The following is a 24089-nucleotide window of genomic DNA, read 5'->3' on the forward strand; positions in this document are numbered from 1 at the left end:
TATCGGCCAAAAACCAACCGGACTCCCTTATTTTCACTGAAGGTCTTGAAAATGTGACTAAGTAATTTAGCTGCATCCACCACAGTAACTCTCGTGTGTACTTGTGTACTTTGGTTGACAGCACTGTTGTTGTCTTCATTTAGGTTCATGCGTAGTTTCACTAAAATACCAAATAGGGCACTCTTACATGAGCGGCGAAGTAATGTTCCATTAGCTGCAAACATTGATCTTGGCAACAAGGAAAACTCGTAAGTACCAACAACTTCTTAGTATCAATCTCTGGCCAAATCTTGAATACGATTATCATTCTTGTGAAGAGGTTCCTGTTCTTGTGCAGTGCCACAATGTTGTTTTCAACCCCTAAATTGATATTTCTGCCAGCAGTCTTCCAAGTGGAAAGCTTCTATTTCTACATAAGGTCCTAGAGATTGACTTTCTCCAAGGGAAAGGGGCAGGGGGAAGAGGTGGGGGTTTGTCTGATTTTTGCTGCATCATGATAATTTACCTGATCCCTCAAGAAGCTCTGTGATTAAGTTATCCCTCCCTCGTTGGCAGTTAATTGGCAGTCAATTATCTACAGGCTCCCCTTTATACTCTATTGGTAACGATGGATTTCCCCTTCATTTCCCCCTGAATTTCTGAACCTGAACTTAAAATTAACATCTATGCTGTTTATGAAGAATAGCAAAGTATTTTAAACATCATTGGAAGGTCAAAAGAAATGTTTGTAGCCCAGCCTCACTTCCATGCTCATTAAGTCATGTGACAAATCTTGTGACTCACAGTTACTAAATGTGTTTGAGACTTCAACAAGATCATAGATTTATATCTTTGGTTCTATTTTGGTGCTATTTTCCTATAATAAACGAAAATAAAAGATGTTTCATGAATTAGCCTCGTTTTCATGCAAGATCCACAAGGGAATTTCTGAAACAACCTCAAAAAAGCGTTTAGTGGCAACACGACTTTTTGGTTGTTTAGGGTCCCCTGAACATATCTTGTGCAGTGGCTTGCTTTCAACAAGAAATTCCCACGGGAGTACAAACGCTGCCAAACTAAAAAGGGCCCTGCGACTTTGCGAGAGCATTCACCTATCACGGGTTTACCCATGTAATCAACGACTTTAGTAAACGTAAGATGAGCGAAGCGACATGGTGCAACAAAGCTAAAAACGATGTGAGCTTCATATAGAGGTATAACCTTTTTATAGTTAACTTATACCCCTAACTTAAGCTGAGTAGGTTAAAAGCTAAAAAGTGCCGAAAAGTACCTTAAAGTTGCTTGAAACATCAGTGCCATCTTGATCAGTTTCTTCTCCGTCTCAGTTACACAGACGAAGCCTGGGTACTAGTTGCGTTTTGAAAAACCTAAAGTTCATCATGGCTGACGACAGGGAAGGAGAAAATGGGAAAATAAATGTTGTTGTAAAAACTTCAAAGAACAAAGAAACCATTGAAACAGAGGCAACTGCAACTATACTGAAGGTAATATCTTGCAATTGATAACTTAATTCAAAGTATTTTTGATAATCTTCTTGCTTTTTTTCTAGTTCAAAGAACTGGTCTCCATCAAATTCAATGCTCCAGTACATCAGTTGTGTCTTATTTTCGCCGGTCGAATTTTGAAAGACGGGGATACACTGGCTTCTTATTGTGAGTCTTTTCATTTCATCGTTGACAAATTATATGTTCGAATCAGTGTGAGGGATTTCAATGTTCTAACTTTCTGGTTTTTATTTAATTTGCAGCAATAAAAGACGGCTTTACGGTTCATCTTGTTATCAAGTCGGATAACAGGGTTAGTTGAATCATTGTTTTACCCTCTGGAAAGTTCGTATTATTTTATTACCGTTTGAGATATTGCAATAAGTAGTTGAGTAATCAGAAAGTAAAATATTTCATCTGGATTGATCAAATCAGCCTTTGACTTTAAAGTAATTGCTTTTTGGCAAGAAAGTGTGATCATCTTTAGATCTTTCTGTTATGTAAGCCATTTTTTATTTAATTCGCTGTTTGTTTGGTGAAAACGTTTCCAAATTTGTGGCATGTTGTATTAATTGAAGTATCCTCCTTGGTACGTCTTTATTGGTATGATCTTTGATTTAATCAAAGAAACTGTTCAGAAACTGTTCACCATTAGTAGAAAACTAATGATGGAAAACTCAGAGCTCTTAAGTCGATTTGCTAGCAAAGAGTGATATATTTCGCTGCACTGCCTTGGATTGTGACAGGGTGGGTATCACCTTTAGGGGGTGAGGGGGGTATGGGGCCGTATTCCACTGAAAAATTATGAAAAAAATTAAGTAGCTAAGACATGCACTCCTTTAATCAGAATGAAAATTTCCATCATTGGAAAGTGTTTGAAGCAGGTAGGAAGGGAACAAGGAGTAAATTATATCTAGTGGGATAATTTTTTTTTTTAGGTAATTAACTAAAGCAGCAGTTTGCTATCTAAAAGTCAACAGTTTAAACCTGAAACCATGATGCGTGAGTAATGATAGTTTCAGGATGAGACTGTAAGAATCTTGTCAATCTCAAATGGAATCTTGATTGTAAATTGCTGTTGGTAATTTGTATATGTAATTTCACAAGCCCTTGGGCAATTAAGGATTAATTTCACAATAATTTTTAAAGTTTTCCCAAAAGTGCTTGCAACTTGGGAATTTTTGGGAAAACTCAGAAAATACAAGTGAAATTAATCCTTAATTGCCCAAGGGCACTTGCAATCACTTGTTTATCATGTAAAGGGTAAAATTTTTGAGTGAATTGCATTTGCTCTCAATGTCTGTGTGATGACACTTTTCAATGCAGCCACAAATGTTAGAACAAATGTAACTGATCAGTAGATTCAATGAACATTTTATTTTTAAAATACAGTTAACAAAGCTACATGGCTTCATTTGATAAATTGCAATCAATAAATTGTTGCTACAGACAGCAAAAAGGCTCATCATGCCCTCTTGATTACTTAAGTGCCTGTGTGATTAAGAAAAAGTACCCTCTGTCTAAGCCAATCAGCATTCAATGATTTTGCCCCACATGTGATAATTCCAAAAAAGAGACCTCAGGTACTATTTGGACTAAAAAGCACTTTGAATGGGAGAATATTCTTGAGTTGAAGCCAGGGTAAACTAGAAAGAAAAATAGAAAGGTTGTTATAAGTATATTGGATATCAATTTATCCTCAGTATCCAAAAGCATGTTATATATAACAGATATTATATTATATTATTATATTATTATTATAAAAAGTTATGTTTTCTTGACTTTAAGATTATTTGTTTACAGATGTTAAGGTATTCTCATTTATATCAAGATAACAGTTGAAACAAAATTTCAGTCTGCTAAGGGATGAAATTGACATGTTGTTCCACTTGAGAGAAAGCCGTAATTTACAATTTTACTTTTAAAATTTTGGATATGGCCCTCAAACTGTACTTAAACATCATCATTATATTCCAGTACTGGTCAATCTTCCAATCTGATGATGAGCCAGACCTACAAGAACATATATTTAAACTTACCTCCTTTCCTTATATTAGGCACAGCAACAGGCTGCCCAACATGCCAGTGGTCAACAACAGGTACACCTTTCTTATTCTGGATATGATTTAGCTTGTGACCTAGAGGATGCAAGAATTTCTTTGTTTAAAAAGGCTCTAGCAAGTGTCAGCTAGAAACTAAAATGGGGAGTAGACAGTGGAAACAGTAAATACTCAGAAGGCAAAAGTCCCATTTAGAATCATAATCCTTCAAGTCACCAGAATTCATTGTTTGCAGCCAAAAGAACAACAATACACAACATTTCAGTGAAAATGCTCAATTGTTGGGCTGTATATTATGATTTTGTGAGCTAAGAATACCAATATTCACCAAGTTTCTTAAGGCCCTCAGAGCTTAAAAGTACAAATGCAAGTTGGTTAAACATACAAACCTTGGTTGCTAATTAAAAATACATTGAACTAGAAATTTATTGATCATGATGTATCCCTGGCATTAATAAAAATTCCGATAGGTTACTATCTGCAAATAAACGGGCTAAGCATTAGATCAAACCTGTACACAGCTTAAGGGTTATGTTGGAGTAGGAGTTATTTTTGGGCTGATAAGGAGTGGTCAAGGCAGTGCTCAAGTAATGAACTTTCAATGTACATGTAATTTTGGTCTTAAATACCCTGTAGACTTTTTGCCAGCCATACACCCTTTAGAATGGGAACTGAGCCTACATGTATCAACTGAACTTAACTGAGATTGTGCATGAAAATGTATTATTATGAGGTTTGTTTTGAAAATGTGAAAACCAAGTACCCAACAGTTTACAGTGTATCCCCTAACTGTACATATTTGAGTGATGGGATGACTAATTTTTATGTACCAAATGTGATATTCAGTCTCCATCAAGTACACCTGTAACTTCACCTGCAAGCAACCCGACGTCCCAATCAGTTCCTTCATTTCAGTCTGGGTTAGATGGAATAGGAGGATTTGACATGCTTGGAAACTCAGGTATTTTTTATACCCTAGCTGTCTTTTATGCCCAGCTGTATGATTTTCAGACTGTTTCTTTTTACTTCTCTGTTAGGCTTGATGCTTTTAAATATTTGTTGTTGTTGTTTTTTTTTGAAGATGTTTAACTTAAATGTTGGTTTTACATTTGGTTGGTTTTTTTTCCCTTTACTATCTTAAGTAACCAGGCTGTAAGAATGTTGAGACATAAGGATAGAAAACTTAGCATGCCTTCAACCATCCTGTAACTATGTGTTGGTTTTTAGGCAGTTAATAGATAAACAGTTAGGTACATTTTCACACATTCTCAGATTTGCTTTCAACAAAAAAAAATTGCAGCTTTGACTCATACTGCAAATTTAAGATTATGATTAATGTTTTGTGACCATTTTTTTCAAAATTGATTATAATATATTATTTTTCAGGCAACATCCACCAAATGTCACAACAGGTAAGTCTGAGGTAGACACAATACAGTCAACACTCTGTTTCTACAAAGTAAAGGTCACTGTCACATGACCTGTCCAACCCTACTTGTGCAATCTGATATAAAACCATCATGAGGGCTGGCATTTGTAGGGCCAGACAGGTTGATGTGAGCTAGTCCAGAAGACAATGTCTAGCCCTATTGCATTTGAACTGCTTTTTTTGGAAATAAAAAGAAACCTTTTTTCTGTTGTTACAAAAAATTAGCAACAGCATTAAAGATTAACAAGGAAATAACTCCTGTTTTTCAATAAATTGTAATTTTCATGGTCTGACTCGAAACAATAAAGGAAAAATTTTTGTTGTAGAATCTTTTTTGTGGTTTTATGGGTGTGCCAGTTGATTGTCTCCCATTTAAGTGAGAACAAACTTGCCACGTTTTTCAAAACTTATTTCAGATTCTGTGGTTATATGATAAATGCTGAGTTAGATCAGGTTAGACAGGAAAATATTTGCCTCTCTTTGAAGATGCACATAGGCACATACTTCATGACCTTCCACCAAATATTTTCCTGTCTGGCCCTCCCACTTAGTCAATAAGTACAGAGTATTTATTTTATTTATTTATCAGAGTATTTAAGGTGATAAACACAACCATAACCTCAGGAACAAGTATAAACAATGTTTTTCAGTTAGTTAGCAACTCTTCTGGCAATCTTGTTGAAACATCACACTCTCCTCTCAATTTTGAGTTTGAGTTTTTTCATATAGAGACAAACTTTATTTAAAATAATGGTTTTTTGCAGGATACTTTTCCTTTGTTATAGCATAATTTTCATATTGAGTATTTAATAAAATAGTTAATGAGGGCCCCACTGAAAACCGCTGTGGTGAGTTGGGCTCCCTCATTAAATACTATTATTATTATTATTATTATTATTATTATTATTATTATTATTATTATGGCATTTCTAAGTACTGTTTGTGTATTTACGTCTGTGAACCAAGGTGATTGTTTTCTTTTAATCATGCTATAACCACTTTGATACCTGTTTCAAAAATCTTTTTTTATTACATCAGCTCATGTCCAACCCAGAGATGCTAAGACAAATGATGGACAACCCAATGGTACAGGTAATGCAGCTAAATTGCAAACATTTTGTCTGATATCTTGCAGCAGCAAGGTGGCACAGAAAACATTCAGTACCCCTAGTATTCTCAGCTTCTACATTAGGGAATAACAATTTTTTCAATGACCTACCTTCTCTTAGAGTTCTAAAATTTGTCCTTCTTGTTACCTAATTAATGCTTGCAAAATAATCACAGTTGATGGCATATGGAGCACATATTTGACTATGTTGACATGGACACCTATGAATGCACTTGTTCATTATTTTAATTTTTTTTCCTGGAATTTCCTTTTATTTTAATTTTGCAGTTGTTGGTTTTGTTGAATAGTTTAGTTTTCTATCAAGCCCAACTCAGGGTGGAGTTTTACGTAATCAAAGCTTAAGCAAGAGTCTTGCACACGTTTAATGATGTTGTTGTTTGCTGTGTCAGCTAGTGAATAATAGTTGAACCCACCACCTACTTTTACACTCCAGTAACATTACTACAATTGTTAATTTTCCATGGCCTTCTTTAACAGTATTATTGTGGGGATAATGCATCTCTTGCAGTATTAACTAAATTCCATGGAATATTGCATTGTACATAAGAATTTTTTGGTACTTTGCTCCATCTGAATTTGGTTTGTGTTCCAAAAATCTTCAATTGTGTTTTTCAACAAGGACTGCAAAGGAGTATTCATTCAAAGTCTAGTTTTGATATTATTGCTAGCTTCACTCTACGATTGGGTGATATTTCTTGAGTTGAAGTATGTTTACAGCAAAGAAGTATCTTTAAAACATCAAGTTTTAAAAACTTTCCTGCCTCCCCAAAAATCTCGCCAATGGAACACTTCCATGACAAATGTTTTCCATCTTGTGGTCACTTGGCACCCACAAAAATAACTGATTTCAAGTAAAGGAAAACCCTCCATTATTCTGAATTATTACATCAAATTTGGCATTTAGATGAGTCATTTGTGTATTAATGTCATGAAATTTTGCTAGTCACTCCTCTTAAATTGTTTATGTTGACAATTTTCTTCCTCTCTTGTTACAGAGCATGATGTCAAATCCTGATCTTATTAGGCAGATGATTCTAAGTAACCCACAAATGCAACAAATTATTGAGGTAATAGAGAATTAATTCTAAGTGAAAATGGCATTTAAATTTTAAAAGTCATAACTCTAATGCTCTAAGATCAAGTTTCATGGGATTAAAATGACAAGTTGTGCATCCAGTTCTCCATAAGATTTCAACATAAAATGGAAAAAGTGCAAAATATTTTGCAAAACATTTTATTTTTATCGGGAAAAAATAACATGGAAAAGACACTGCTGTTTAAAACATAAAATTCAGTCACTTGTAAATCTGCAACTTACTCATTATCTCAATTTGAAACATTATTAGACCTGCTGGGATTAGTCCTTTCATTGAAGAGTTGGGCATCAATTTTTAAATATTTTGAGTGTTTTGGATTGGACCAACATTTTACAGCAAGAGATAGCAAAGTCAATGTGACATTGACAAAGCTCCTCCTGACTGAATAAATCATCCCTGTGTGTATGAAGGAAGACAGTTTTTAATAGCTGGGAAGTCTCTTGGACTTCCAGCAATTATCTACATCACTATAGAGACTAATTTTTGTCAATTTCAAACTGTGGAGTGTTTTCACATGATGTTATGACAGTCACAGTGGTGTCGCTAAACAATGAAAAGTTGGCCACATTGGTGTTCCAAATTAGTCCTACAGGAGTTTGATTCTTTTTTTATACAAATTCTTTCTTTTGTTTCAATGGAAAACAAGATTTCTCCATTGTAGAAAGGATGAAACACCTAAAATCCTGAATTCAAAAATTAAATTTATTCATCTCTTGTTTCTTCCAAACAGAGGAATCCTGAAATCTCTCACATTTTAAACAACCCAGATTTGATGAGACAGGTAATTCAAAGAAAATTTTACTCAAGCTCTAATTTTTGAGAAAGTTGTAATTTTAATTAAAATAGGTTTAGTGAGAAGAAAAGTTGTTGAAAAAGAAACAGAAGAGGTAGCTATGAAAGGATACACTGCATGACATCAAGGAGAGGGATATCACTAACCTCACAACTGTGAGCTATTGAGTTATAGAGAACTTCATACAAATCACAGCACACACATGCATTAGAAGTTTATTGCAGGTGTTCCATTGTTGGTTTCGGCATTCTGTACTCAAAGGGAAGGAATTTCCAAGTTGAAATCAAGGGTAGTGACAGGTTGTTTGAAATATGCACTATAGCAGCTTCAGTGCCTGCGATTACAGTGAAAGAAAGGATTAATGGATTTTATCTTACTTTTTAATCAATTTTGCTTGCTTTGGTCCAAAGCATGTAATGGAACAATTTAATTCTATGGAATCATTGTTCATGTCCCATTACATGAATGCTTGATTTTGTTAAAAGGCTCTCACCAATGACAAGGTGCTACATAATACAGTTGCCTTGCAAAGAGCAAAGTTTTTTAGCCTTCCCAAGCCGTCTGCAAGACCTCTTTTTGTGAGTCACTTTGGGCCATTTTTCTTCAAGATAAGTACTTACAGGGTTGATGTAAGCTCTATTGAAAGTGAAACAAATCAGGGAATTAAGGCTGAGTTAGTGAAGTGATTAAGTAAAAGTATCAATTTGCATTCTAGCCTTTTTATCAGAATGCAAATTATAATCCCTCATACATGGAGCTCATCCTTAGGTAAAATGATAAACAAAACTTACATTACTTTACCTACAGACAATGGAGATGGTGCGAAACCCTTCTGTGATGCAGGAGATGATGAGGACACATGATAGGGCACTAAGTAACTTAGAGGTGGTGTATGATAGATTTTGGCTGTAATCACTCAAAATAAAACCTGTAGTAATGAATTATAACAATATTGATGATGATAATTATAATAGTAATTAATAATAACAATAATAATAATAGTGATTGTGATAATGATACAATATCAATAGTAATAGCTCTCATACCTCTCACTCAGGATGATTTCAAGTTATATAATAATTATTTATTGGATAGGATGAGACCAAGCTCAAATTCCCTAAACAAACTAAATGAAAGAGAGATTTCAGCCCTATGATTAAGCACTCTAAAAAGCAAGAACTTTTAAATTCATATCCTTAACATCTGGGATTTTCAAAAGATATAAATAAACACAGACCCATAAACACATATTCTATAGCATCCCCACACATAGCTGAATATAGTTAGTTAATGAAATAGGCAGACACACACATGCATTTAAAATGCTCATTTAAATGTTATATGTAATAAATATGTAACAGCAAACATCATTTTTAGGATAAGAGAAGTGTTTATTTTTTTTTTATTTTTGTGATGCATGCAAATGGCTTAGCACTATTCAATAAGTTGTTGTTTATGTGCTAGTGTGATTCCACAATGAGAGTTACACAGTACCTCAAGGAAGTCATACCTACATGGATTTTAAAAAAGTTTTACTCTCTTTTTATACGGTTATTCTTTTGTGTCACATGGAGGTTCTGAGGTGAGATTTTCCTCATTTTGTTTACTGACAGAGTTTACCAGGAGGTTTTAATGCTCTGCAACGAATGTATACAGACATACAAGAGCCTATGCTAAATGCTACACAAGAACAGGTAAAGTATGGACCTCACTTGGTGATCTTCTCACCACTGCTTGTTGACTGATTACTTATTTACCAATTAGAAAGTGACAGATTAGAACGCAGGAAAAAAGCTTATAACATTCTCATCCAACTGATGTGACTCATTTTGACCTACAATTCATTTTTAAGAATAGAGCATTACACTCACTCACTTTAGAAGATGATGTGTACTATGGGTTAACAAAAAGTAGTTTCTAGAGTTGAGTTCTGATGCAAGTTCCAAACTAACTGAGCCCATGCAATAGGGCCCAATTAGGTATGTGGCTTCATGAACTCGCACTAAGAATACATTATCATATAAACTGCAGTGTTATATAAGGATTTCCCTGAGAAAAAACAACAACACACATGAAAATGTGATAATTTTTCTTGTGTGTTTGATATGGCAAATCAGCTGCCAAGACGTCACTCACCTTTTGAGCCGCTCTGTCATATTAATGAATGAAAGGGGAAGCCTTCACCATTTTCAACCCAAGGTTGTTTGTCAAAATTTCTCAGATTATGGCTGGTTAAACACTGAAAAATTCATTTTGCTTAAAGACAGTGACATTCAAAATTTCTTAGAAAAGGAAGAAAACCAAAATGCTCAAAGAAAAACTGAAGGTTACATCCTCAGTGGCTTCGGTAAAGGCATTTCTTGCGGCTACAATAACTTCATAGCTTTTCTTTGGGATCTCACCCAATGTTCCCCCAGTAGACAACATGCAACTTTTGACCTCTTAATGTCATCCAGGTATGTTTAAAAGAAATTTTAGTTGAGACCATATACTTCAAAGGGCTTTCTTTGTAAGCCTTGGAAGAAACTTATTCTCATGTGACATAATGAAACATTTTGAGAAAGATAGTTAAACTTTATATTTCTTGTTTAAAGATGCTAATTAGCAAATAAAGAAGCCTGACTGTGCTCTGTTCTGTTGTAAAGCAGTTAGAAGGTGGTTAGAGCACTCAAGAAGTGGAAAGAAACGCTCAACTACGTCTTGTGTTTCTCCCTTCAATCATTAGTGCTCTAGCCACTTCCTGCATGCTTTATAACAGAACAGAGCACAGTCAAGACTTCTGTATTTGTTTTATAATAAAAAATCCATTAAATTCCCACACATTACTTTCAATTTTCTAAACAAAAGTGAACACTAGTGTCGTCAGCATGCTCTATACTCATAAAGCACACTACAATAAGCCAATCAGAATTCCTGTTAGAATGGTTCAAATAATCTGATTGGCTGCACAAGACTACAGCTGTCAAAAATGTCAAACCATTAAAGTTCAAAACCATCAAAGTTCACATTCTGCAATAGTTTACAAACTGAAATAGTTCAGCAGTTAGAATTTAACACTTTTGCTTGAAGAGTTTTAGTTTATAAAATATTATTATATTAGTTTTTCTAATACAGAATCTGAAAGTGAAATGTTCAGTGAAATCCGGCCAGATTGTGGCTCATAAAAACACAAGTTTTTTCACATGATAATTAGAAAACAAACTTCTCAAGATGAGTGTTTTATGAATGAACAACGGCCAAAATTGCCAGAACTTGAAGATTGCTCGGGATGACTTTGGCTGCAGTGATTGATTTGACCTTCCACTCAAGGCATTGGAAAGGACATCAGAGCAAGCTCTTAGTTGTTTATTGGAAGGGTGGCTAATTTAATTTCTGAAACTTGGTTCACTATGATGACCAGAGATTGTCATGATGAGCCAGCCATGATGGACCTCAGCATGATCATGTCAAACATAGTACAATTTACTCTACAACTATACTCTCACAGAGCATGATCTATCAACCAATGACAGTGTGCGTTATATCTGAACTTTACTTTAAATGCTGAATAGTCTCCAGAGATGCACTTTTATTCTAACTTAAAATATTGAAGCAAGAAATGCATTTGCCCCCCAAATAACTTAATTATTGATAAACTGTCTATGAGAGTATGACAGAGAAGTTTTGTCTTCTGTTATCCCCTTATGGATATCATTGTAGACAAAGTAAGACTTCTAAACCAAAAAGAAAAAAAACTTCTTTTGACCGTCGGGGCATTTTGTGTTGTTAATAAATCTTTGATCCCCAAAAACATCAGTTACTCGTACGCATAATGTCACGCATATACAGCACAGTAATCACAACTTGCAAGTACTTTATGCTTCCACCACACTGTGCATAAAGGTTGAAAATGGAAAATCTTCACTATTTGTATGTGAGCACACTTATATACCCAACTTGTTAAAGAAACTTTTGATGAAGTCTGCTATAGTCAGACAAAACACGTAGGAGATTAAAACAGGTTTGTACTACTTCAGTTCATTCAAAGTTAAAAGTTTCATATAAAAAGATAATTGCTGAGGTTTCTGTTGCTTCCACTTAATTTTAGTTGCTGTTCTACCTTAAACTCAGGTAAAGTTATTTTCAAGTGGATCCCAAGGGCATGTTGAAGTGTAAATTACATTTCATTACATTTCAGATGGAACAGTTGCGATGAACTTGTAAGGTTAGATTATAAGTACATGTATGGGTATGAATGTAAACTGATCAACAACTGTTTGTAGTTACAGCGTGCACAGAATAATCCATTTGCAGCATTATTTGGCGGAACATCAGGTAACAACCACCATAAGTAGCATATGGTTTTCAACAAATCATAAGAAAAAAGACCTTTCAAACTTCATGACCCTTCAAACATTACCACCTCAATTATTACAAGAAATAGTTTCTCTCAGTCATGCGATACTCCTATCTATAAACAGACCATAACTTCCATCAATAGGGTGTCATGATCTGTGAAACACTATTTATCTCTAATTAGCAGTTTTTATTCTTGATACTGTAGCCTCTGGTGTTACATCAAATCAATCTTCAAACCCTCAACAAGGAACAGAAAACACCTCTCCTCTTCCAAACCCATGGTCTGCTACACCTCAACCAAGTCAACCACTAGTGCCTCAGACATCTACACCTTCTAGTGCTTCTACGGCTACTACTACTCCTGTGTCCAGGTTGGTCTTGAAAGTATTCATGTTTACTCTGCAATGGCATGTACTTTAATATTCATTCACAAGAAAGCTAAGATAAAGGGATTAATTGATTTTACATCTGTGAAGTGCCTAAGCCTTTGTCACCGATAAACAGCTGGATTGGTTGTGCTCAATGTAGTATTTCAATCAGGTAATTCTTAGTGTTATGATGTGCATCTTATACATTCAAGAAATTGCAAAAAACTTTATTTGGACCAAGTAGACTGATTATCAAAGGGGAATAGGGAAATGATAGTGTAACCTGAAGCTCTATATGTAAAAGATATATGACAATAAAACTGGTAAGTAGAAAACAGAGAACAGTTATAATTACATTTATAAAAGATTCTACTCTCATACTTTTTTTCAGTGTTGGTAACAATTCAAGCCCTAACCCATCTCAACAAGAAAACACCATGACAAGCATGTTCCAGACACCAGCCATGCAGTCCTTGATGCAGCAAATGACCAGTAACCCAGCCTTGTTTCAAAACATGATGCAGAGTCCTTACATGCATGACATGATGGAACGCATGCTACAGAATCCTGAACTCATGGCTTCTGTAAGTTGATATGCAAACTAAACCAACTAAATCAATTATTTACTGATATCATAGTTTCAATGGGGTTTTTGAATCTCTTCAAAAGTGACAAAGAGAATTTATTTGGAAGTGTATTTTTTGGTTTTATGCTTTTTGTTTTCAGTGTTTTGTTGGTTTTTTTTTCTATTCTTAGAATGTCTTGGCCCAGTACAGCACTAGTATATGTTATCCTTACTTTAAGTGTTATGTTTTGGAACCACATTCTAACTTTACACTGTAACTCTTATGACTTATGCAACTTAAAACTGGATTGATTTGCAGTTTAAGAATGGTAAATTAATTTCACTGAATGCTGAAACAAAATAATAAACTGACTTCAAATGAAGCTTTTCTGGATTTTAAAGTTTGTGATGTTGTTAAGGTGGCTTGAATTAACTTATAGTTATTGTTCTAAGGATCAGTACTACTCTAGCTTTTCCTTTGTTTCCCTGAAAGTCTTTTTACAGCACTGTAGAAAGATTGATCATGATATAGTGATTGTATTTCAGCAGTTAGTAAACGGGATGATCAAAGCCATTTTTTAATTACATTTTCTGAAAGCACAAATTAAGAGTATTTCTAGTGGCTGTGGTGTTTCAATGGTAATCAGATATTCCAAAACGTTTTGACACAACTTCATGAGAACCAATTTTGCTTCTTTTCATGCCATTTCCTAGAAACAAATTAGTGGTATTGTTTACCCATTCAAGAGTAAATGTTTGGCAATAGCCCAACCATTTTGAGCCACCTGAAATTATGTTTTAACCTCTGTTTGCTTGAATTACAAAAAAATAAATAGACTAAGAGAAATGTGTGTTTCTTGTTTATTGTTTCTTGTTTCTCCAACAGATAAATAGAAATCTGCTAGATCCATTTTTGAGAACCATTTTGAGTCCAAGTGTTAAGTTCTTCTTTATACCATAGACACTAGAATTAGTGTCCAGGAGTTGTGGGTTTGTGAACAGAAAACTAAATCGCTTGTGCAGGAAAAAAAAATCTATTTTATGATGAGGAATCAAACCTCCAACCTTCAAATTCTATGACCCTACACTGAGCCACTGGTCCACAGGGACTTTACAGTGACTTAGGCCATTACTAGGTTCATATGTTTCATATATTGTTCCTCTTCTTACAGTTTTTTCCTCCTGTCTTGTAGATGATTAGATCAAATCCAATGTTTCAAGGAAATAGCCAGCTAGCAGATCAGGTAGAGTGGTGTAACCTAATTTTTTAAGATTTCCTCTACACAAGCTGATACAAGTTTGGCTCGCTTTGTTGACATCATATAACCACAAAAGAAAACAAACTTTTGGACTTAAAATGTGTTGTGGTTAACTTGCTATCCTGTGAGGGTATCATCATGTTATCACCACCCACCAGGCAGTTTGTTCTGTCATTAGTGAGCATTAAATTTCATTCCTTCAATTTATATTTTTTTAGAAACAGTCCATGATTACAGAGGAAATAAATCTCCTTAGGTTCATGATTTTTTTTGTATGTGACAAAGTCATTAATGCATGGATATAACCTTCACACAATTGTGACCCTCCATGTAATTTCGGGGACAAAGGTGATAACACGCTCACAACACGCCAATACAACACGCTTAGCGTGTCCAATGTGCGTATGTATTATACACTATGTTCTGCTTCAGTCAAGTTAGCACGCTTGGTCTTTGTTTTGGTCAAGCGTGATCGATGTCACGCTTAGCGAGATTATATCTTTCAATTGCAAAATAAAAAAATTGAAGAAAGATCATTACTGTCAGAAACTCGTGTAAAGTGCTTGTGAAAAAAGCTCAAGCTGAGGAGGCTAATTTTAGCCTCAGTTTTGCATGATGGTCTGAGTCAAACATTGGTGGCAAGGTGACTTCTCTTGGTGGCTACTTAACCTTAAATTTTGACTACATTGTGACTTAAGATGAAAACTGCATGAATGACAAACTTTATATTTTTATAGGTTGCATCAAGACTTCCAGAATTTATGCAGCAGGTAAGATAGTTAAGTTCATCAGTTACATTGGAAATATTTTCCGATCAGATCATTTGTCCCTGAGATTTTGTCTCTTAGATAAACCCCAATGAAACCCCCAGATAGAAAGGACTCAATAATATCTTCGGGAGAATATTCTTGCCTAGAGATCTTTAATCATATTTTATTTCTTTTGCAAAATGTCCATGCTTCGAGAACATTGCCTCCTAGTGAAAGATGGTTTTTTGTCTCACAGAAACTTCAACATCCGTGGCTTAGTTGTGTAAGAAAACGCTGACACTGTCATTGATGTTGATGTATTTCCAAAAACCTCATAGACAATAAAAATAATTCCCATGATTCGAATATGTGAAGGGAAAAAGTTGGGAGGCTATAGGATAAATCATCATGATTTCTATTTCAGTTTTCTAAACCGCTTCAAAATTCTTTATGCCTTAGGCATAGGCAGTGTGTACCCTTTATTACTACCAATTCACTTATCAGAAATACCTGACTTTCATTGGCATTTAAACAGATGCAAAATCCGGATTTCCAGCAAGCCATGACTAACCCTAGAGTGATGCAAGCCTTGATGCAAATACAACAGGGGATGATGCAGCTACAAGCAGAGGCACCAGGCCTAGTACCAGGAGTGGGGTGAGCTAAGCAGGCTGCTGAGCCCCTTTGAGGCATACTTTAAAAATTTGCTTAGTTAGAATATCAAAACGAAATTTAGAGTGTCAGAGGAATCGTTGCTAATTCAGCAAAAACAAAATGGAGGGTTCTTCTGAACCCAGAGACGTAAACGGAATGTATTTTGGCCGCCGTTTTAAGTCCCACTAAACTGCCAATCTTTATTTCTCTATAAAAATGCTTTTGATCAACACCACTTAATAGGATAATTTGCAGTTAGCTTTTTAAAAAACATCCAGAGTTGCAAAATTAATTGCCTTTGCGAAAAGGAAATTGTAAATTTCGAGAGTCGATTTTTGTGAATGGAGGAAACAGGAGAACCTGGAAATCTGAAACTCAACAATATATGACACCAGGTGCTGGAAACAGAGTGTTACAGCATTTCCCTTGGTTGTTTCTCCTTTCATTTGATATCCACGCTTAACTTATCAATGACTTTAATGACATTAATGGGTAATCCTGGAGTGAGCAATCAAACGTTTCCATATATATTGTAATCTCGCTCTATGCCTAAGTTAGTCAATTGAGTAACTCCTTTTCTGTGAGTTCCATTTCTGAACCAAGTAAACTTAATCAAACAAACCAAACAAAACAAAACTCGATCCATCGGATTTTGTTCGCCTGATTTCAGTCTTTTGAACAAAATGAATTCATTCTTTTCCTGGTTGTACCAGTTCCAAACCATTTGCTTTTAAGTGAAGCAGTCGATTTAAACTGAACTCAGGGAACAGTTTACTCTGAATTCTGCCATGAATGAACACATTTACACACACATTGTAATAGCACGCCATGACAGTAGGATTTTTGTGATAATGTCTCGAGAGCTTGTTCCAGTCGAGGCCTGGTATATTTCATGATGTAATAGAAATTATACTCTTCCAAGGCAGGAAGACTTACACAATTTAATTAGAGGACAAGAAGTAAAGTCTCGTCAAGATAAAGGTTTATCTTGAAATTTAGATTTTATCAGAGCGAATTTGTTAGACAATCACGGCGTTTTAAGGGTTCTCGAAGTCATCAAACAACAAGAGTAGGACGCCAGACAACTTGAAAGTACTAAGCAGAATTTCAGTCAACGTTCTAAATTGAAGTTCTACTTGAAACAATCATCGTGAATTCAGCTGAAGAAGGAGGTAGCACAACTTGCAGGATATCTATCTAGAACTCCAGGAGTCCATTGTTTCCTGCAATGAAGGCCTGTCACAGCCTCCAATGCAAACAGAGCTTACTGTACTTCAAATACCTGAAAAATCGAGGGAATTTGTTCCTCTGATGCTGAACGGAAACATGGAGGTTATAGTGACGTTTAAACTCATTTGGAGAAGACCTGGCTTTTGGAGTGGCTTGTGGACGACCCAGTAGCCCAAAGCACATACTGTAGCCCGCAAATCATTGACCAATAACGTAGAGTCTATTCAGATCTAAAATCCATGTGGACACGGGGCGTCACAGAACTGAGAACTGAGTACAGCTGTTTGTATTCAGAAGTTGTCAACAATGCCTGAAATCACAATTAACCTCTTAAACGTCATTAAAGTTTGCAAATATTGGTCGCTTTGAGGAGATTCTCAGTCGAAGGAGTATCTCATCTGTTGAATGGAATCGCTCTACAGGCTCAACAGTTCAGTCCTGATTATACTCCACCTGAGGGGATGCCCACCATTGCAAAGTCAAAGCATCAAAATGTTCACGTTATAATAGGACAAGGAATTCCCATTTTCACCTCAGGATACCCCTGATGACTGCCATTCAGAACACATGTGGAAGTAACCTCCACACAGATCAAGACAAATGCTTTGAAGATGACCCTTCTGTGAATCTTGGTGCGCCTACATGGCATAGAGAATGCCAACATGAGTAGGAGGACTGGATTCAATGTTGTGGTACAAAATAAAGTGCAAGTCTCTAACGATAATGTCAGATATCTCCCAATAATAGTTATACTAGCTACTGACATGTCTACAATGTTTGAAGTACATCGTCAGTCGTTAAAGATTGGAACGATCTCAAGCTTTACACCATCGACGTCGTTTTTGATCGTGTCAAGCACTTTACGTTAGTGTTACAGAAATCAAATGGATCAATGATCACAGTGCTCTTAAAAAAGTAGAATTGCTAGAGGTGAAACAGATGTACAGTTCTTTACAGTCAACACTACAGCTTGGTGGAGACATTTCAGAGCCAAGGGATGTTGCTTGTGATCTGTTACAAACCAAAGATCCTGGAGAAAGAGCCTACCGATGTTTCAGCTAGGAAAGGCCAGAAGTAATCCCTCCGGAAGTCAAACTTTAATATTATATTGAAGAAGATTGTAACTGAAGCCGACCATGCCTTAGTTGTACAGAAGCAAGACAACTAAGCATGAAGGAGGTACCATACCATTATATGCAAATAACATCTTTCGCTAACGAGTTGCTGAAATGTACTTCATCGATTGAAAATATGCTAACCCAGTCGCCTTGCGTTATCGATGGTATGGTAAATGTTCAGAAGTTAAACAGTGATCAAAAGATTTTGGCCAGTAATGTAGATGAGAAAATCTTGCAGGAGAGAAAGCAGGGCAGCAGTTGAACAGGTTTCTGCGAAACCCCGAGACCATGAAACAGCTGATGCATTACATCATTAGCGAATGGAGGAAAATCGTTTTAGTGTCACGTTGGGTAGGAAAAAAGTACACTGCACAGTAGGAGAAGAATGTTATGAAATGGCGTCAGATTTGGGTCAGCATTTTGTGAAGAGCTACGATCTTCACAATAGGAAGTGGACACGAGAATGGAGCCAGGAAGAAATTTCATTCCCACAGTCTCGATAGTGTCTGCCATTTTATCCAGTTTGACCATTTTAACCAGTTAAACCATTTTAGCCAATTCGCCCATTTCAACCAGTTGGACCATTTCGTCTACTTCTACCATTTCAACCGGTTGGCCATTTTATCCAGTTAAAGCAATTCAACCAGTTGGACCATTTCAACCAGTTCATTACAAGGAAGGATGTTGCACATTTTGTGGTGATCTATCTTTCTATTGCTAACACTGTGGAAAATGGTTCTGACAGGTGAATTAAACGTGAACGAACGGAAGATCGGCCAATTCTTTTTTAAAAAATAAAGAGTCTTAATGATGTGGAAGATTCATTTAAGACATAAATGAATGTTCCTTTTTGAGGGCATAACGTCAAAAGCTCAAAGAAGTTCCTGGTGAGATAATAGGGACTTTAAGATCCAACAACGCGGACTTCGTCAAATATACCGAAGCCGCGTGGGGCCTGTGTCGAGGACGCCGTGTTCGTGGCGGGAAAATTTAAGTTAAGATGGCGGGATTCAACGACGCGGCTACCCGCGGATAGAATAAAAAGAGTAGTGAAATTACTTTATTTCTGAACAACAGAAACCGATTATAGTATTGTTTTCAGTGCAAATGGCGACTTTTAAAGAAACTCGCGAAATTTTGCTGGCCAGCTATGCCTCTAATATCATTACGATTGAAGAATATGCTTTGCTTTTCGAAGAAAACAGTTCAAACAACTTGGATTTTCCGTACTTTAACTACCCGCCGTTTAACTTAGAGAGCCAAAGTGAAGCCGAGTGTAGGGAAAACTTCAGGGTGGAAAAGCACCACATTCCTCTGGTAGAAGATGCTCTTCAAATTCCGCAATACTTCGTATGCGACCAGGGAACTGTTTGCGAAGGAACAGAAGGGCTTTGCATGCTTCTGAAGCGATATTCCTTTCCTTGTCGATACTCAGACATGATACCTATTTTCGGAAGGCCAGTACCAGAACTTTGCATGATATGCAACACCGTAACCGGTTTGGTGTTTAAGGCCATGAGAACTGTCTTGTCTTGTCTTGTCTGTTCAGAAATATGAGTGAGCCTGACAAGAAAATACAAAAAGAAATGACGAATGCAGCCGGGATGATAAAACTTTCGATATACAAAGAAAAAGTGCCAATTTACTGTGTTTTTGTAACTGAAATAAGTCGAAATACTTACAGTTTGTTGACAACGTGAAAATGCTGTCCAGCGCGTTCTTCTTGAGCAAGGACGCGACTTGTTTACGTCACGATCATGCGCTGTGGTGATCATTTTGGTATTTTTACTTCCGGTCAGCTTCAGTCACGTCCGCGTTGTTGGATCCTAAAGTCCCTAATTTAGTCTCTGTTTCTTTCATTTTTAGCCTTACTGGTGGCTCCTCTCCCGCAATGAGCACAAGTTCAACCACTTCTCCAGGCAACAACATGACCACACCTACATCGCAGACATCAGGTTTGTTTGACTAAGGTTTTGAATCATTAAACAATGCAAATTTTAAATTTTTGTTAGACTATTTTAAAAAGCAAGAGGTATATTCTAAACATCTTATTGTTTTGTCTAAGCTATAAGACGGTATATACAATTATGGCACTGAACGCGCTTTTAGGTTGGAAAGACCTTTCCAACCTTGATGAATTCTGTAGGTGAAAATCATTTTGCTCACCGCCATTTAGAACCTTGTCCAGCAACCTAATGAGAGTGTTACTTCTCCTTTTTTTCCCTCCAACAAAAACTGTGTTGTCTTGAGCAATGTGCTTCTGCCATAACTAAATCAACTCCTTCTGGTTGTGTTTCTCACCATCTGGGTGGAACTTTGCCTCATCAATTTTTTTTCCAATTTAACAAGTTGATATAGAGCGAAGTTCACACATTTAAAGACGGATGACACGATTGGCTCACAATTCAACACTTACCTACCTTAGCGTGCTACACTTACAGTACAATTTTTATCTGGGTTACTACTTAGTTATTACTAAGGATTAATGATGGTTTCTGGAGAGTACCTCACGCCCAGTCTGGTTACACATTTAAGTCACTTTAGTAGCCCCTCTCAATTAACGCATTACTCCATGAACTACCTTCCTCTACAGCATGTAGAATGTTTTTTTCGGTGGAACTCTATGAATACCTTTCACTGAGAACCACTCAATTAAAGGATTGGTTTTGGTACATTATAGTGAGATTGTAGTGGTGTATATTTTTTGCACTTTATTTATTTACGTATTTATTTAATTTGTTTCATTTACTTATTTATTTTAAATTACTTTTGCTTGTAAACTGGTCTTGTTTGATACACATATCCAGGAACACAAGGTGAGACACAAAGGCCAAATGCTGGAGGTACTCCGGGAACCACTCAAGGGGTTCCTCAGGGAAACCCTATGGCGCAGTTCATGTCCCAAATGATGCGGCAAGCAATGACTCAGGTATTATTCTTGAAATGACCTTTGGCACGCATTTTGGCTGATTCTCTGATTTGTAGCGAAAGAGACAACAAAACATTATTTTTTAATTTTCGGTCGCTGCGTCTAGTTAAAATGAACACGTCTCAGTCAATTTATAAGCCGTCCTCCCTTGCCAACAAATTTAAGGCCGGTAGAACAATAGAAATTTATTGGGGAGAGGAAAATTGGAAATCAACGAAAAAAGCCACAACTTGTGCACTGTATTGTAATGAAAGAAGTCATGGTTTGATTGTCATGAAACATCACCCCTTATGTTTTCAGACTCAAAATCCTGAGGTCGCCTACCGCGCGCAACTGGAACAGTTGGCTCAGATGGGATTTGTAGACCGGGCTCGGAATATCCAAGGTTAGACCTTTGATGCGTGGACTTTTGTTCAGTAGGCAATAACTTGCTACCTGAGCTTTGCCTTGCGATACGTTGCTGAATTTTACTTAAGTTTACTTTGCTGTTTGCTCTATTGTCAGAGAAGGAGGTTAGAAGTGACTGGGGAACTGCGAATACTTAAACCAAAAACATTACCTTACACACATTTCTGGAGATTTGTGGATTCCTCTTTACAAAAAGTAACTAGTGTGCGTTTCCATTTCAGCTTTAGTTGCAACTGGCGGCGACTTAAATGCTGCAATTGAAAGACTGCTACAATGAAGACGGATTCAAATATATTACTAACCTATGGAGGAAAAAAACTGTCAGAATTAGAGATGAAAAAGAGGCATACTTTTTCCTTTCTGTGCCTTATAAACAGTGTAAAACAAATAAACCGCGCCGGTACTGTGCCAGCCAGCAAAAAGTATGGGAACTAATCAGCAGTAATAGAATGGAAAATCGTTTTGTGGAATGGCTGTCTTATAATACATGTTACTTAGGCATCACACAATACAAATGTGCTAGACTAGCTTAACCTTATTACAAGCTCTAGAAGATCATTATTGAATGTCATATTCAGAATCATGTGCCCATTTTCCATGAGGATAGTGTTTTTGATTTAACTTATCCCACATCTAGAAACTACAGGGAATTTTTATGTCACCTTTTCTACTTTGAAAATGTAAATGAAGAAAAGCTATTAGATGTTGTGATTCCCCAATAAAATAAGGAATAGTCTTTATTGGTGAAACTTCAAGTAACCATGAAGATCTCACAGGAGCTTTCTGCCAGTCATCGCCAATTCCTTCCTTTGGGGCTTGATAAAAAATGCGAAGCACGCACAGCACTAATCCAGGTTTGATTGTTACAACGACTTGTTGTTTTTGTATACAACTTAATCGGGACAAGTTATTGGGTTTCGAACTAAACCAGCTTAGTAAGTTTGAGTTGCTTGAACAACATCCGGTTGAAAATTTCTGTAGGGAAAAGGGCTAATGTGTGGATTATTTGTGCGCCTTGGATTTCACCAAACTGAAGACTGATAGATAAACTTGGTCAGAAATGGTAATAGAACATGGAATATTATGCCAGACAAATTCTTGTGAATGGCGAAGGACCCTCAGAGAATGAAAAGAGGTAAATAGGTTAGGAGATATTTAACACCATGCTCATGCTTTGAATTAGGCTCCACTCCTTTCTAGTGGAAGTAGTGAGGTGAAAGTAACGTCAAATATGAGTGTGGAATATGCGCCGTTTTCACTAAATGTCACTCCGCACATCGTATCATCTTAAGGCCACCAGTTGTACATTTTAAGCGGCCCTTATGGGAAATGTTTGGAGATTTCCATGATTCCTAGGGCACAATTCATCTGGCTTTTCTTAAATTGTTGATGAAAATTCGCAATTCGCTTTCTCGAACAGGTTATCCTGGAAAACGTGTTAAGTTACGGTAAAAAAAGGAAAACAAAGTCATAATACTCAAGGACTTAGTAGAGATCTTGATAAAAGTCAATGACTCGAAAAAGGGTTATGATTCGTTAAAGTGATGCTGACAGTGCCGTTTACGGTGCATTTGCTATAGACTTGTAGTTTGCTCCTTGGCGACCACAGCACTGTGAATCTGTGAATGATAATTAAAATACCGATAGAAAAGACTCGGGTGTGCTGGTGTCAATTTTCTAGCTAGTTTCTGGAAATGGATGTCTGTAAGTTCAGTAACTTTATCCAGAAGGCAGCTAATGAGAGCACTCAAACTTAACGGTTAGAATTTTGTTATCTTGATTGAACACTAAGTTCTCGCAACTAATACATAGGTAGATGTATAGCAGCTAAAGGGGAGAATTAAAAATCAGATATTGGGAGTGAAAGGGTGAGTCAATATTAGTAATGAAATTGTAAAACATTAATCAGAACCTATCTCGCAAAATAACGAAAGAGAATCCACACGGTCTGATATCAAATTCAACTCTATTCTTTTCTTGGATAAGAGACCCAGGTCTTTTTCTATGTTCATTTCTGATTTCTTCTTTGAGGCTCTCAGCATCCGGCTATATTTGGAGCTTTCTTAGTGAAGTCATGCTTTAATCTGTCTTTCAGTGGGTAATATTGCGCAACCTCTTACAATATCAAGTTAGCTTCAGCATCTGAAATCCCGTTACCTTCTAAAGCGTTTGAAATTAGCTCTCTGACAGCGAGATGTTTTGCTTCAGCGGGTGACACTCTCTTCTCATCTTTAGCGATCTTCCTATCATTTACTGTTAAACCAGGGGAAATAAAATTATGTAGCGACTTGTTTTTAATCATTTTCCTTATTCTTAGGCTCTTATTGACCATCACAAGTCTATTTCAGTCTGAAATTATCAACATCGTCATGGAGTTTAGATAAAGCGGCGGAGCACTTACAACATTTGCCAAAAACACTTTAAAAAATTCAAGTTTTCCAATTCTAGTTCTAAATGCATTCCTTTGAAATTGATTATT

General features: G+C 36.3%; 2 protein-coding genes across 3 annotated transcripts in view; one reads left to right on the forward strand and one right to left on the reverse strand.

Moving 5' to 3' along the window:
* LOC131773157 (COMM domain-containing protein 10) overlaps positions 1–1330 on the reverse strand; it is a 13766-nt gene extending 12436 nt beyond the window's left edge. The window contains exon 1 of the mRNA XM_059089139.2: positions 1271–1330. Within this exon, the coding sequence (XP_058945122.1) occupies positions 1271–1299 (29 nt within the window). The 5' untranslated portion in view covers positions 1300–1330. The remainder of the gene's footprint in view (positions 1–1270) is intronic.
* On the forward strand, positions 968–23263 carry LOC131773156 (ubiquilin-1-like). 2 transcript variants are annotated; one of them, XM_059089137.2, is made up of 22 exons: positions 968–1193; positions 1326–1484; positions 1550–1652; positions 1748–1797; positions 3542–3583; positions 4391–4505; positions 4931–4956; positions 6012–6065; positions 7098–7169; positions 7930–7980; positions 8800–8877; positions 9606–9686; positions 12255–12306; positions 12536–12701; positions 13090–13282; positions 14457–14507; positions 15260–15292; positions 15807–15928; positions 20140–20228; positions 21081–21202; positions 21503–21587; positions 21832–23263. In XM_059089137.2, exons 2-22 carry the CDS (start codon positions 1380–1382, stop codon positions 21885–21887), a joined length of 1746 nt encoding a protein of 581 aa, XP_058945120.1. In that variant the 5' UTR covers positions 968–1193; positions 1326–1379; the 3' UTR covers positions 21888–23263. The 2 variants fall into 2 exon arrangements, with proteins under 2 accessions (XP_058945120.1, XP_058945121.1); XM_059089138.2 differs by having other exon boundaries at positions 12261–12306.
* Positions 23264–24089: the final 826 nt, after the last annotated feature.

The sequence above is a fragment of the Pocillopora verrucosa genome, chromosome 4 (assembly GCF_036669915.1).
Source record: "Pocillopora verrucosa isolate sample1 chromosome 4, ASM3666991v2, whole genome shotgun sequence".
In the NCBI taxonomy this organism is placed as follows: Eukaryota; Metazoa; Cnidaria; class Anthozoa; order Scleractinia; family Pocilloporidae; genus Pocillopora; species Pocillopora verrucosa.